Genomic DNA, 16,129 nt, shown 5'->3' with positions numbered 1-16,129 from the left:
GCTCTAATCCAAATAACTATTTCTGAGAGATTTCAAAACTAGATAACTTCACATGTCTTTCAATTGCACTCCCCCCCTCCCCCGTTTTCTTTTTTTTAGGTAGTGATATGCATGTCAACACAGCTTTCAAATATGGAACAAATGTTAACAGTTGTGGCACCTGGAAAAATCAGTCTCTCAGTAGACAACACCGCTATATTTCAGAAGGTTATTCAGCAATCACTTTGGCAATTATAATCACATTGTTCTAATTATTTTCCAAAGTTACTATTAAGCTAGCAGTGCCTTCATGAACCATTATAGGAGTTTTTAAACTGTTCTGCAGCTTTGGGCTACAAATTTTTTAATACAATAAACAAACAGGATTTTGTCAGTGTAATGCAGTTTTAGTAATAGAATGTTGCAATCCTATGTAGAATTGCAAAGTTAGCAGGTCATCATAGGGTACTAATTTTGTATGCTGAAGGCTGCAATGTGTTTTAAAGTGTTAGTAACAGTAGTCAACATGTCATTTTAAGTAACATGGGGAAAGCACCTCAATCCTGCTTTGGCTTTAAGTAAGGAGTCAATAATGAATGATGACCAAGTGACTGGCACACCAAGGAATCAACTTGCAAAAACATCGGGAAGTATGGGTAGACTAATTTATCTGTGACAGTCACGGTCATTGAGTTGAATCTGCTGCTGTCATGTCAGCTTCAAATTAAAGTGCTGGCTGGAGCAAAGTGTTATGGGCCTTGACGTTCAAATTGCAACACAAGAGGCTTCCTGTTCCGGTTGCTGCTTCTGGTCTCCAGATTTAGTGTTGGTCTTTTCCTGCTGGGCTGGCTGCAGCTGAGAGGCACGGGGGGAAGTCACTGGCTTCTGTTGTTGCTTCTGCATTTTGCTGTGCTTTTCTGAAAAATTAAGCTAAAGTAACTGTACATTGTATGGGATCATTAAACTCCTTATTGCAACCCAGAATTTGTTTGTGTTACTTTCCCTCGCGACTGCATGGGGAGAGGGGGACAGTGAGGTGGCTGCGTTAACCCAGGAGATGACTTACTGTAAATAAAATGTCTTGCTTGCCCTTCATCTTCCTTGTAAAACCTCAATGCTGAACTATAATGCATTTGGACAGTAACTTGCCCTGCTTGAAAAGCAGCTATATTGAACCCACACACCAACAGTTTCTGCTTTCAAAACCAGTGCATTACACTCTGTTTATTTGCTTTGTTATTCTACAATAGCATCTTTTCACTAAAAGACAGAGTAACTTTATCAAACACTTGTGAAACACTGTAAGAGAAATTAACAGAAGATACACTGAAAATAAGCAATTTAAAGAAATTAAATAGTGTTTATTAGCCTAGCTCGTAAGAACTACCTTTTTTTTTTCTTCCTATTTTTTTTGTCACTGTAGCAGAAAACATTTTCTACAATCCTCTGGCAGCAAGTTTTATGGGTGCTTGGTGTCCCAACTTATTCCATGTCTCTTGCTGTCCTTATTGCAAGACCAGCCTCTACCCCTGCCTCTACTCTTTGCCATTACCATCACGTTCAGCTTTTGTCCTTCAATAATGTAACTTTATACCCTTTTTAACACTTCTCTTCTGCATCTGCAGGACATATATAGAAATAAAGAGTAATTCTTAGGAAAAACATGAAATACAGTAAAACTTAAGAGATGAACATAAAGAACCATAAAACTAATAACAAAGAGAATTTCCACCACCTTCCTCGCTATAATGCAGACGTGAAGGGAGGAGGAATAAGTTTTATAGACTCCAGAAACTATTTTTCAGCACATTTAATAAAGGAATGCATTCCCACAGAAAAACTGGAGCAAAGAATTTAATGCAAACCAAATTAAAATTTGGTCAATGCTTCCTAAACCAAGAACAGCATTTCTAAGTATCATCACAATAAGTGCGTTAGTAAGCCTTCCAGAGATTTTTCAAATGTATTTATTTTGAGGAACTTGCCAAGAGCAGTTGGAATTTTTAATTATTTTTTTTTAAAAGATGGCTGGGTAGTTGCCAGTGGGAATATTAAACATTATGCATTTTGATCTAACACCTGGCAGTTTACTCTAATGCAGGATTGAGTTAAGATCTGGCACCAGCTCTTGCTGGAGCATGGATACTAACCCAAACAGCGCTGTAATCTCCAATAGTATTACTGTCTGCATATTCTAATAGCTAGAGAATCTCTTGGATGCAACAAAATAATTAGAGAAGATGTTTTTTTATCCTCACTTTGTATTAAATTTCATAGTCAATGACTTTTGGATCATTAATACTTAAGAGTGCAGGGTGCTGTTTTCCTGTTACACAAGTTTTAAAAGGGGATTTTTTTTTTGTTTTGTTTTAAAAACTAGACTCTCCTAATGCTTTCATCAAAACAGCACGTTAATTCCTGTCCACTGACGCCCAAACTGTTGCCAAAAGGAACCAAGTATCAGTTATAATGATGGTTACTTGTCATAAAGGCAGAATTTCATAAAGGCAGCTGACACCCTTCTACTGTGTATAACAAGAACATTGATGTGGTGTTTCAATTTCAAAAGCAGAAGAGAAATGACTGGAATTACACTGGAATCATAGAAAAAGAAAACAGCCAAACAGATATTTGAAAACCAATTTTCTGCAACACCCTTTAACATCCTTTTGTTCCCCACAGCTGTCCTCCTTCTCTGTCTGCATGTGCAGTGAATGCTGTTGTCTGACTGATTTAACCCTACCACTGGTGCTGCTGTGCAGTACCAGTAGAGCAATACTGCTTCCTGTTTCTGAAGCTTCACTGAACCTGCTTTCCCAGACACCTCAGGCCCCCATTACCCACACATACTGCAGTGGCACATCTCAGGACAGCGTTCTTAAAGATACAGTATACATGGTCATACTTCAGTCTTTAACAAGATATGACATTTTTGGTTGTTTTTTCCTTTTGGGTTTGCATTATAAAATCACTTTAGTACATTTTACTCACTGATAAGCAGTTGTTTCTAACACAAAAATATTTCAATTGGCAAGAATCAGGGAGAATAGTTCTAAAGTCACAGATATCTTCCATTTCACTCTCTTTATGTTTCTGTTTTTGTTCTAGGAGATACTTTGTCTTCAGCAACAGAAAAATATTCTGATGAACTACTGGTATCAGTAGAGACAGATGTTTGACTTAGCTCTTCAGTGTCAGAATCACTGTCACTTGACATTCCTCCTGCTTCCTTTACCTTAAGCACAGAACCTCCAGAACATAGATCATTGCACGTGCCAGATACAGAACAAGCTGCATTCTGAAACTGTACAGACTCAGGTTCTTCCCTCTTAGGACAGGAAGCATTTTCAGCAACAGTTTCACTTTCTTCATCTTTTATTTCTTGTTTTGTTGCTGTATTAAGTTGAGTAGAAGATGCAGTCTCACATTTAACAGGAAAGATGATGGAACATAAAGGCTGACTACAAGAAGAATTACTGCTAGCAGGCATTTCTGCGCTTCCCATTTTCTTAGGCAAGTTCACATGCAGGAAAGATCCTTCACATTCTGGATGACTATGTCTAGAAGCAGACTCTGAACACTCTGAAGGTGCAAACTTCCCTAGACATAAAGGTGTTTTGTTCAGAGATGTCACTTTCTCTTTTTCCATTTTTTCAGTAGCATTTCCTGACAAACACACGGAGGAAGTTAGTGAATCAGCAGTATTTCTGACAATACTTCCAAACGAAAATACTGGTGAAGCAAACTGCAAACAGTTACTATTGAAGGAGAACACACAGTTACTGGGGACAAGTGAGGAATCAGAGACATCATTCACCCCAGACGCCGCGGTGGTTTCTGAAGCACTGCAAGTTGTGATGGATTCTGAGGTACCACCTTTTTGTTCCCATGAAACAGATGGTTTCTGTGTATGATGTTCTCCAGTTTCTGTTGCAGAAGATGTTTCATCACTTATGTGAGATGATGTACTTTTGTCAGATGGCTTTCTGGATTGGCTAAAAAATGAGGAAAATGGTAAAACTTTAAATGAATTGCTGACTCCCAATCTTGGAAAACAATCTCTTTCAGCATTGCCAAAGAGAAATGGAATAGCTGGCTTCTCACTTTCTGCCGAGTCTAAATTGAAACTGGTAGAAGCATCAGAAGCCGTGGGTTTGCTTACAGGACCATGCTTTCTAAAACTGTTTCCATCCTGGTTATTGGTTTTATCTGCACGATCACATTTTCCCAGATAAAACTGAGGGAAAACATATTTCCTGTCTTTCTTTTTAAAGGAAAATGCACCTGCATCTTTCATAAATCTGGGTAATGAATTGTTACATGCACTGAAAGCAAAAGGTGAAGCAGAAAGTCTCTCTCCAGAAACATCCAGAATTTCTGAATTTGAAACAGTAACAGCCACTGATGCTGCTGGGTTTAAGCCAAATGAAGCACTAGAATTTCTGGCCATTTCATTAGTAACAGTAACTGCTGATGCCTGAATTGGTGTTTTTTCTTTAATTACTAAGTCTTTTGAATTTTCTGATGAGGCTAGAGTGGTTACTTCCTGGGAACACCTCTCATGAAACAACTTTAAGTCACCATTTGTTTCAAAAACATTCGTATTTGTGGATGGGATACTGTGATTATTGGTTCCAGAAAAGCCACCTGCTCTTTGCAGGGGACCCGTTTTTACTGTATCTGTGTTATTTGCTTCAGCAGGTGAAGATACCAGAAAAGTTCCTAAGGACCTGTACTTCAAAGCCTCAGTAGTCACAAACTTGTACTTTTTGTTGGCACATGAAGTTTGCGTCTTGAACTCACTGGTGAGCTTCTGCCGTTCCATATAGTATTTGTAACGTAACTCCTACAATTAGAGCAAAGAATCCTGTTAAGTAAAACAGCATCTGTGGATTCATCAGTTACAAAACTTACAAACAGTTGTAAGACTTACAGAAGTTTTTGTATATTGCATAGCATTTATGATGTTATTTTTCCATTGCTGCTAGAAGGCAACAGAACACTGGTCATTATGGGTAAAAGTTCTTTAAAACAATTGAACAAGATACACAAGGAACCATGATGACAGAGTAGGTTTTGAAATGGGAGACTATAGAAGAAGGTGTTTAAAGTCACTGCCAGAATACAATACAGATACAAGAACCACATCAATTGTATTCTCAATGGGAACAGAAAATAGATGGTCCCCAAAATACAGTGAAAGGAAAGTCTGTATTTAAAGGACCTAAGCAATTTTTTCATTCAATCATCTGTCATTGGTATTCTCAGAACACATGTTATAGATTCACCACCAGCCATGCTTCATAACTGTAACTAGAATCATTCTGTACAGAACAATACTCACTCAGCCACTCAGGTGGAACTGCTACTATATCTAGTTCTATCTAGTGAAAAAATCTAGTTGTGTCTAGTGATCATAGAAAACAAAACAGCAACAACGAAAGAGACTGGATCCAGTTTCATGTCAAATTATTAGGAATTTAGGTAGTCTTAGAAGAGTTCTATCATCTTCAGCAGATAACTCCCTCTCCAAATAGGAGATAGAGAAGCTTATAAAGATTAGAAAGCTACAAATATGTCTCCAAAAGTCACATGAAAATATATGCATTTGAAGTCAGTACCAAGACTAAGTTCCAGCTTTCTGAATAAAACAGAAGAGCAAAATCGTAACAGTTTTAATAGTCTAGTCCAATTTACATTCTAAAAATGGAAAGGTAAATTTCTAGTAGGAAAACTGGAAAATATAAAAGTTTATTTAGAAAGTTGTGTCATAACAAATAGTAACTTAGCCATACTTAATACAGATGTTCAGTCATACCTCATGACTCATATTTTGAAATGCTGACATTTCTGATATCGACATTAGGCGGGTACAGATCCTGCTGCCATCTGTGAGCACTTCCTCCTGTCCTGCTACAGGCTGAAAAATGTTTTGCAGCAGATGTTACAGACCGTTTGGTAAGACAAAATAAACAAAAATAGTGCAGTGTTGTAGTTCCATACTCAGTAACTTACAAGAAATGCATTGGGCATATTCTTCTGCACTTGCCATTGCTTTATGTTATTTTTAAAGAGAGCAATTTTTGTTGAATTGTCATTTCCTCCAGAAGGTAGATCTAGCAGAAAGAATACAACACTGATAAGGAGCATATTAAGTATGGAAAATAATGAAAGGTTCTTGAGCACAGCTGACCTTCATATTATTCTACAACTAACACCCATATCATACAACAATAAACATTTGTAACAGTAGCAATACTGGTTCTGTTGGAAAATGATACCAATACTCCCCCCAGGTTCCAGAAATAAAGCCTAGAGATTTTCTAGAACAAGCACATTCATTAAATGCATTGTAGAGCTCTTGGATGAATTTATCATCCACTAATTTGCTCCGATGCTTTCTGCACACTTTTGTAATGCAGGCTGCACAGGAGCAACCTGCTTCACAAGCTGCAGATTTCTGAAATTACTTCCTCAGTCTTGTCCCTCTTCCGTACCTTTAACAGTACCTTCATTAATGGACATGAACTTCAAAGCCAAGATTTCATTAACCACAGGTTTGATATCGATCTTCTTTTGAGTATACACTGGTGATTTTTCATAGCTGGATGCTATACTCATCAGGTCAAGCTGAGTTTTCATTCTGGAAAAGGGAAAAACAAACACACGAACAAACACTTCAGGTTCACATACCAACAACTAAATGACACCTGCCTAATACAAACCCCTTATTTTAAAAAGAAATCACCAAGATGGAGAAGAAATCAGAACAAGTCTTTGGTAAGAAGTCAAGGTTCCTAGGTATTTTTTCCCTTAAAACTTATTTGACAATTAACTTGAAATTAGGTTTCATACACAAAGAAAACTGCAAGTAGTGCCCACAGTTCAGCAAAAAGATTAACACACTACTGCCACCACTTTTCTTAGTGGTGAATTATTATTTCTTCACAGGGCATTACTAATGTTAGTCTCAACCACCACATACTTTAAAAGAACTCCATTTCCAATATTCTTTCTTAAAATCTGCTTAAGAAGTGACAGGAAACATAATTATGAACCTTTAGAAAGAAGTATGTAGTGTACGTGCACTGCAAACAAAAATGGAGGCACTGAAGAATCTCCATATATAAGAAGATTTACATCATTTCTGTAAAAAACTCCAGGCATGCTTCAGCATTCCTGAGGTTAAATAAGATACCTAAAAGTATCCAATCATTACCTATTAATGAATTCCTATACTCTGTTCTTTTCAGGAAGCCAATTCAGAAGATTCATTACCTCTAGTGCCAGACAGTACCTCACTAAAATACTTGACATATTTACGAATATTTGGAATATGGAGCATTGAGAAAAAGTGAAAGCATTATGTTCTAGTTACTGGCTGATATTTTTAAGTTGCTGTATCTGACCATATTCAAACTACTTTCTTACTTTTTAAATCTTAAAATTACACTATGGAATTAACAAAGCATGAAAAAAAAATATATATACCTTGTATTCAAGCCACAGGCCACCTATAAATAAAACAAGAATTTGTAAGATATGACTTCCTCCAACTCTCAAAGGAAGGAGATGAATACTTTATCAAACTACTTCAGAGACTGCAGTCCTTATCTTTATTTCACAGGACTATAGGAACTCTGGCAGGAAGTTTGGACTAGATTATCTTTTGAGGTCCCTTCCAGCCCCTAACACTCTGTGAGACAGACCTGTTAAAAGTAAAAAGTTTAATGGGGGTGAGTGGAATGGGGATGGGGTGTAGGAAAAGCAAGCATGTCTAGGACAATGTTTTATCCTTTAATATTTTGCATTATAGACAGAAGGAACTCCTTCAGAGCCAAACCATAGAATTGTTTGAGTTGGAAGGGACCTTAAAGATGATCTAGTTCGAAACTCCTGCCATATGCAGGGGCACCATTCACTAGACCAGGTTGATCAAAGCCCTGTCCATCCTGGCCTTGAACACCTTCATCCACAACTTCTCTGGGCAACTTGTTCCAGTACCTCAGCACCCTTACTATAAAGAATTTCTTCCTAATATCCAGTCTAAATCTGCCCTCTTCCAGCTTAAAGCCATTCCCCCTTGTCCTGTCACTACAAGCCCTTGTAAAAAAATCCCTCCCCAGCTTTCTTCTAGGTTCCCTTCATTCAAATCCTGAATCATGGTTATCTAATCCATTTCAGGTGTTCAGGTATTTGTATGCACTGAAATTTGTATTTCTGTGTGAGGGAAGCCCCTGCTCTAACTCTCAAGATGTTAAGGTATCTTTTTGTTTTAAATCAGACAGCTAATGGCAATATGAAATGTACTGCATCAGTCAAATTGCACTTCCCAAAGAATGGGTAATGAAAAGTAAAAAGTTGCCCAGATCACAGACTAGCTGCTTCTCTATAAAATCCTTGTAATTTTACTGTACTGGATGAGCTCTCCACTGTTAAGGAGCACAGGTGGAAAGGTGATAAGCTTAAAGCATACTAATCCCTGGTGTCAGAATATTTCTTTCAAAAGAGGGAGCTGCTTTTACTTCAGATAAAAGTGAAATTTTCTTTAACAATTTGTTACCAGAAACCTAGGCAGACTTGAAGTGCTTTTTTAGCTTCTCGTTTCTCTGAAGGCAACAAAAAGACTCATTGCAGAAAACTGCAATACACTGTGGTTTCTTAGGAATGTGTAAGCCTTGAAGTTGAACACAAAATTCAGTAGTTAAGTATGTTGCCATGTATCTACCATCTGCCTAAATTCCACACAACTGCAGCCACAGTGCTTGACGTAAGCGAAATGCAAAGGTCAACACTACCTTAGCAACAGTGAAGAATATTAAGAGCCTTGGGTTTCTCTAGCATTTCACTCTGAATCAGAAACAGTGTTTTTCACTAGTTTCCTTAAAATACTACGAGGAAGACCCTCAGGGTTATCTTGTACATATACTACAAAGTGCATATACTACACAGTACATATATGTCAGAAATATCTAAGGTAGCTTTGAATAGGTTGATTTATCTCCATGCACACCTTGGTGCAAGGTTTACAGCAAGTTTTAAAATCAGTACAATTGCCTTAGCTCAAGTATCCCCAACACAGCACTTCATTCTGCAGAGCAGACAAACCTGGCTCCAATCTTTTACTGAAACCCTTTTTAACATCTTACAAGTCTAAAACTGCAATGAACATGCCCAATGCACAAAGCATTTCAAAATACATACGAAAAAGCAAATAAACATGACAATTCTGAAGGTATTACTAGCAAATTACTCCCCACCCAGCACCAAGACAGCTTACTTTCATAGCTGGTAGCATAGTATAGCACACATTATAACAGTGTCTTTCATTCATAAAAAACAGTTATGAACTGTTAAATAATTGTATTCTGTATTTGTCATCTGTTGTGTTTGTTTTTCCTTATCCAGTCATTACCATATCCACAATATAGAAGGCTCTATGACATTTGAGGTTCATTATACCAATATCAAATGATAACAAAAAGACCATCACCTCCAGGAAACGCTGAGGATCACACTCATGGACAAGCTTTTCACAATCCTTCAAAAAATTTTCAATAGTTTTCTTATGAGTTTCCTTCATTTTCTTCCAAATCTGAAATTCTTTCTCTTTTTTACTTTTTTGATTTTCAACATCTTCCAGCAACTGCTGCTTCTTCATTTCCAGAGTTTTGAAAATTTCTCCAAATTCCAGTGCAATTACCTCTGCATCACTGTTCAGCACCATCTAGAAGCATGAGAAGAGATGAAATGCAGTAGCAATGTCTACATAAGAGTCACTTCCCTAAGTAAGCTCAGGCACACCTATGCTACAAGAACCACCAGGGTGCTCCATGTTGTGATTAACCTATCACAAAAACAGAAACAAAGACATTTATATACATATATAAAAATATCTGTAACTCACCTCCATATCATCTGGCTGACTTGAGATTTCATTCATCAGCTTCTCATTTATTATTCTCATTTTTTTCAGACTGCTGAAGAAGGTTAACTGCAAGACAGTTGAAAGACTTACTACAACTTTATCCACTCCATAAACATTTCAGTGGTTACCCAGAATCACACCATGGGATGATTTGTACAACATATTAAATGAAGGTCACGGATTCAAAGCATCATTTAATGCTTTCCTGGATCTGCACACAAACTTGCCTTCACTGTTCTCAAGTAATGTTTTTAGGTTCAACTGCAAAGCATTTTGCTAGAGTGGCTACAGTTATTTGACAAACCATTGTTTTTGTCAGTCTTCTGTTTAACCTCTCACCTCACAGAGAATCACAAAGTAAGTTATAATGCTGCTACTCCAGTTTGACAAGCAACTGTATGATAGTCACTATTTTTTATGCCTCACGTTAATAGAAAACTGTCCACAACTAAGTTTTACACTAAGACTGTCACTACTTTTTGGTCCTTTACTTCACTATAGTATCACTGTTTTACATCGTAAGTCTAGTGCAAAGACTGTTTCCCCCTTGTTTTCCCAACTGACACATACTGGTGACAGGAGAAGCAGAAGGGCAATCAGTGCAAAAACTGACATCTGGCTCAAGGAATAGTCAATGTGGCGCTTACACTTTTATGCCTATTCTCTTCATCACTGCCCTGCAGCTGTTTCAGTTACTGCACAGCAGAACTGCTGTATGACATGTCACCCTGCACTCTATCTGCATAGGGCATAAAAAGTTTATTATGCCCCAACGGTAGTTATCAGGGCAAAAAAATCACAACTACCACCACTGCAACCAGGCCATCAACTATTAAGCCAGGCAGTTGTTTTATTCATGCAAAGAGGAACACATTTTGGGTCTATCAAAAAAATTGCTAAGTTAGGCCACCCATTTTCAAATGTGCAATTATCTATGACCTAAATTACCTGTATCAGCTCAGAGAGCCTATAAACAAAATACCTGTGGGTGGCTGGCTTTGTTAGAAGAACTAGCATCCTCCTGAATGTGAAAATGGATCCAGAAATGCAAAAGTCTCAGAATCAGTGTGTTTGTTTTGGGTGGGTTTGGTTTTTTTTTGGTTGGTTTGGTTGTTGGGTTTTGGTTTTTTTCCAGTCTGCAAAACCCCCAACAAACACAAACTCCCCTTCCCCCAGTTTCTGAGGTGCCTTGGTAGATGACACCGTAATATCCCCTTGCCCCCTGTACGTGGGGGATGAAGTCGATGGCAGCAGGAGGCACCTGGGTTAGCGCACAAGCAAATCGAAACTACTGGTTCCCAACTGCAGTCTCTCGCTGCTTCTCGCTTCGCTACCACACTGCGTTTTCCTTTGCATTTCTGGGTAAAATCAACCCAAGCCCTGTGGGACAGCCCGAACTCCCAGCCGGACCTCTGGCGAAGACAAGCAGCACCGTGCTTACTTTTTCCTCCTGGTACACAGTCTCGATGAGGTTGACGGAGTGGAAGATACCTTGATGCTCCTCAGAGACGCACAGCCCGCACCCCGCCTGGCGGCACATCCGGCAGTAGAGCTGCACCAGCCCGCCCGGATGCTTCTGGCAGGTTCCCCCGAGAGCCAGCGAGGAAAGCGGGCCAGCCCCCTGTCCTTCCTCTGCCTCCCCGGCCTTCGCGGCCCCGGCCATGCCGGACCTGTACAGCTTGACCACTTCCGCCAGGGTGGTGTTAACGGGCAGCGCGGCGGCACCGCCGCGGGGCAGCGGGCACAGCTTCCTGCACAGTGGGCACGACACACGTGTGCCAGCCGCGCCCCCGCCCGGCCCCGGCCCCCCCCGAGAAAGGCGGGCCTGACCCTGGCCCCGTTGCTGCTGCAGGCGGGCGGTCTCGGCCGAGGCCAAGCACTCCAGTACGCAGTCCCGGCAGAAGTTGTGCGAGCAGAGGGGCAGCGTCACTGGTTCCTCGAAGAGGGACAGGCACACGGCGCACGTCAGACTGGCTTCCATCTGCCACAAGCAGGCGGGCGGCCGAGACCGTCAGTCTTGCTGTCCCAGGCCCGGTTCGCAGGCGGGCCGGCTAAGCGTCCCCGGCTCGTCCTGCTGCCCCAGGCCTGACTCGCAGGCGGGCCGGACGGGCGCCCCCGGCTCGTCCCGCTGCCCCGTTGCCTCCAGCTCAGCAACAGCGAACCCCGCCACAGAGGGGCTACAAGCCAGAACAAGAGAGCCAAAACCTCCAAAAAACAGCGAACTCCAACCGCCAACTTCCCAGGAAGTGGAACCCGGTAGTGAGTGGGTGGAGCAAGGAGAGTCGCTTTGACGATTGGGGAGTATGCGAGATTGATACCTCCACTTTCCAGTCAGAGCAGACGGGGGCGTGAGGCGGTGCCGCGGGGCGGGGCGCGGAGATGCTGCCGTGTGATCGCGGTGGGGGCGTGCCAGCGGCGGGGGGCCAGGGCGGAGGGAGTTGGGACCCCTCCCCCTGCTGGGCGGCTGCACCCCGGGACAGCCGCGCCTCGGGACAGCCGCCGCGCCCTAGGGCCACCGCCATTTTGTGAAGGTCTGTTGGCGGTTGTCTCGTTCCCGGTGGCAGCTCCTCGGTCTGAGAAGCACCGTGCAAACGAGGAGTTTGCGGTTAAGAAAGGTGCACTTAGTCCTGTCTGCAAGCACACCGAGTTAAAGCAAAGTCACTCCGCGGGGCTGTTAACCGCTGTACCGCTGTTAATAGCTACCTCTAACTGTAGTTGTAAAATCTTAATAAACTTAGAATTTCGTTAATGTTGAAAAAATCTCTTTTTTGTTCTTGTTTTTGCCACCCAGAGCCGTTCCTTCTGATGTCTGGATTAATAATTTCATTATCTGCATGAAATAGTTTGAAATGTGTCAATAGGGACTCAAAGGAATTAGTATATTTGTAACATACAGTACTTGAAAAAAACACTGCCAATAACATTTTCAAAGACTGAAGGGCCTTGAGACAGCCTTGGGACAGCTGGTCAAGGGATGGGGTTCACAAGTAGTGTTCTCCTCTATCCTGGCAGTTGCAGGGTGTGATGGGGATTTAGACAGGAAGAGCCACCAGGTGAGTTCCTGGCTTTGACCCTGGCGTTACCTGCTCTTACAGATGGGGTAAACTTGTCTCAAAGGGTGAAAAGGAACAGGGGACAAGAATTAGCAGGGCTCATTGAAAGATCTAAACTAGATGCAGAGGGGGATGGGGATGAAACTGGGCTTGCTAGAGGGAAGCCTGGGTGTGGCAATACCAGTGGTTGTGTAATAGAGTACTGGTAAAACCCTGCAGTCTGCCATCTCAGTGGAGGTGGGGGATGATGATCCACCACCTGGTGATGGCAACAGCAGGAACACAGAGCTCATTGGTAGGTTTGTAACCATGGAAGTAGCTGAGAATGGTCAGATAGGAATTAAGACTTCTCCCTCCAAAACGGTGGCAGGATCATTAGCCCAGCTGAAGTGTGTCTACACCAATGAACACAGCATAGGCAATAAACAGAAGGAGCTGGAGGCCATTGAGCAGAAAGAAAACTATGACATAGTTTTCTTTCTATGACATCATGGAAACCTGGTAGGATGACTTTCACAATTAAAGTGCTGTAATCAATGGCTACCAGCTTTCTAGAAAGGATAGGTGTGGAAGAAGAGGTAGTGGGGTGGCCCTCCATGTTAGGGAGATGTATGAATACTTGTAATGATACTGATAGGGCTCAGTTTCTACAGGCAAGAATCAGGGGGAAGGCAAACAAGGCTGATATTGTGGTGGAAGTCTGTTACAGACCACCCAACCAGGATGAAGTAGCAGATGGAAACATTCTATAAGCAGCCGGGAGAGGTTTCATGTCACTACCCCTTCTTCTCATGGGGAACTTCAACTTCCCAGATGTCTGCTGGAAGTACAATATAGGAGAGCAACAACAGTTGAAGATACCTTCTTGATGCAGCTGGTGAGGGAGCCAACCAAGGAAGGTGCCCTCCTTGACCTGCTGCTTATGAACAGAGAAGGACTTGTGGGTGACAGTTGGTGGCTGTCTAGAGCATTGTGATTATTTGAAATTATAGAGTTTGCAATTCTTGGGGAAGAAAGGTGTAGGGGTTAGCAAAACTGCCACCTTGGACTTCCAGCTGTCAGACTTTGACCTGTTCAGGAGACTGACAAAGTCCCTGGAGAGGCAGTCCTGAAGGGTAAGCAAGTCCAGGAAGGTTGGACATATTTCAAGAAGAAAGTCTTAAAGGTGCAGAAACAGGCCAGAATGAGACCTTCGCAATTCAGGAAGAAATGGTCAGTAACCTGCTACGCCATTTAAACATGCACAAGTCTATTGGGGCAGGATGGGTTACAGCCAAGATTACTGAAGAATTTGGTGGATGTGTGTTGCAGAATAGATCCAACAGCGAGGCACAATGAGGAAAGACTCGCAGCAATCAATATGATTGATAAGCAAGCTTCAACTTGATTGTTCCACACTTCATTATTTATAGTCATATCTTTTACATATCTAATTTTATTCTAATTTAACACATATTATTGGTTTCTCTCTAAAAGGTTACATCATTGTTTTCACTACTCCGTGGAATTTTTCTACTCAGTCTGATTGCTCTTTTTCCCAGCTCTTGTCTCCTCCTTATCTTGTTTGCCTCTTCTCAGGGGCAGCTTGACCTTAGCATACCAAGCAATCTGAACTTTTCCACAACTCCTACTCCATTGCTATATTTTCAACAGAAAATCCTTCAAGGCCTAACTTACACAGGTGTTCCTGGGACTCATTGTAGTGGTTTGAGCCTTAGCTGGGAGTTAAAAGTCCAGATAGGGGAAAGGCTGAGAATCTCCCCCCACTTCCCCTCCTCCCCCCAAAACAGAGAGGGGGAAAAAAAGGGTAAGGAGCAAATCCACTAAACAATAATCTGGAGTCGGCTTGGAAGTAGAGAGGTGAGGAATTTTTCTTTAAACAATATATATATATAACACAATAACAGGAAAGGTTCACAAGGGGCAAGGAACAAGGATGGATGGGAAGGGGACAAGAAAGAATAATACAAAACCAGTCTTTGAGGAGGTGTGGAGGCAGCAGGGAGAAGGATCAGGTCCGGCCACGTGGCTGAGGAGCAGGAGGGCAGATGCAGCAGCTCTCATCCAGCAGAGGCAGGAGCCAAAAGGAGACCCAACAGCTATGACGTCCTGCTTTTTATACCCTAGCTGGGCAGGGAGGGGGGAGTGGAACAGACTCGGCTTCCTAGAGGAAAACACCCCACAGGGAGGGTAAAGTACCCGCAAACCCTCCACCCCACTTTGTTTTCAGAAAAGGGCGTTAACCCACCACACTCATGTCCTTTTTGCTTAAACCAATCCCCAACAGATGTGCTTCCCAAGCTTCTTTCCATCATTTACGAGCAGTCCTGGTTATTTGGGGAGGTCCTAATGGACTGGAGGTTAGCAAATGTGACACCCATCTACAAGAATGGCTGAAAGGAGGATCTGGGGAACTACAAGCCTGTCAGTCTGACTTTGGTGCCAGGGAAAGTCATTGAGCAGATCATTATTCACTATATACAGGACAACCAGTTGAACAGACCCAGTCAGCATGGTTTATAAAAGGCAGGTCCTGCTTGATGAACCTGATCGTACTTTAGTAAACCTTCAACACTGTTTCTCATAGCTTTCTGGGGAAAAAAAAATCTACTCATGGCTTGGATGGGCATATGCTCTGCTGGCTGGATGGCCAGGCCCAAAGAGTGGTGGTGAATGGAGCTAAATCTAGCTGGTGGCTAGTCACAAGTAGTGTTCTTCAGGGTTCATTATTGGTTCCACTTCAGTATTAACATCTTTATCAGTGACTTTGATGAAGAGATCGAGGAAGTTTGCAGAGGGACTTGGACTGGAGTGATGGACCATCCCTGGATGTGTTTAAAAGCTGTGTAGACATGGTGTTTGGGGATATGGCTTGGTGATGGGCTTGGTAGAGTAGGGTTAATGGTTGGACTCTGAAAGTCTTTTCCAACCTAAATGATTCTATGATTCTATAAGGGACAGGTGCAAACAGCATTAAAGCAAATGTGTATTTGCATGTCTGTAGTAATGCTTTATTCAGTCATACTGAGATCTACTTTCAGAAAGTACCTCTTTAAAAAATACTTAAGAGTCTGTGTCAAGTTGGAAATATTGTAGCCACAGGAGAAAAAGAAATGTACAATCTGAGGTGTAAGAGGTGAGAAAGAGAAGGGGAAAAAAATCTCAAAGG

The 16,129-nt window shown here is 41.7% G+C and overlaps 1 protein-coding gene across 1 annotated transcript; it reads right to left on the bottom strand.

The window, feature by feature from the left end:
* Positions 1–2,228: 2,228 nt before the first annotated feature.
* On the bottom strand, positions 2,229–12,036 carry LOC104303884 (uncharacterized). The gene is made up of 8 exons (XM_054165927.1): positions 11,349–12,036; positions 9,887–9,973; positions 9,473–9,706; positions 7,471–7,493; positions 6,489–6,622; positions 5,995–6,095; positions 5,798–5,899; positions 2,229–4,825 (listed from the first exon to the last, which is right to left on the bottom strand). Exons 1-8 carry the CDS (start codon positions 11,886–11,888, stop codon positions 3,065–3,067), a joined length of 2,982 nt encoding a protein of 993 aa, XP_054021902.1. The 5' UTR covers positions 11,889–12,036; the 3' UTR covers positions 2,229–3,064.
* Positions 12,037–16,129: the final 4,093 nt, after the last annotated feature.

This window comes from Dryobates pubescens, chromosome 1 (assembly GCF_014839835.1).
Source record: "Dryobates pubescens isolate bDryPub1 chromosome 1, bDryPub1.pri, whole genome shotgun sequence".
Classification (NCBI taxonomy): domain Eukaryota; kingdom Metazoa; phylum Chordata; class Aves; order Piciformes; family Picidae; genus Dryobates; species Dryobates pubescens.
This window is presented reverse-complemented; position numbering and strand designations above follow the sequence as displayed.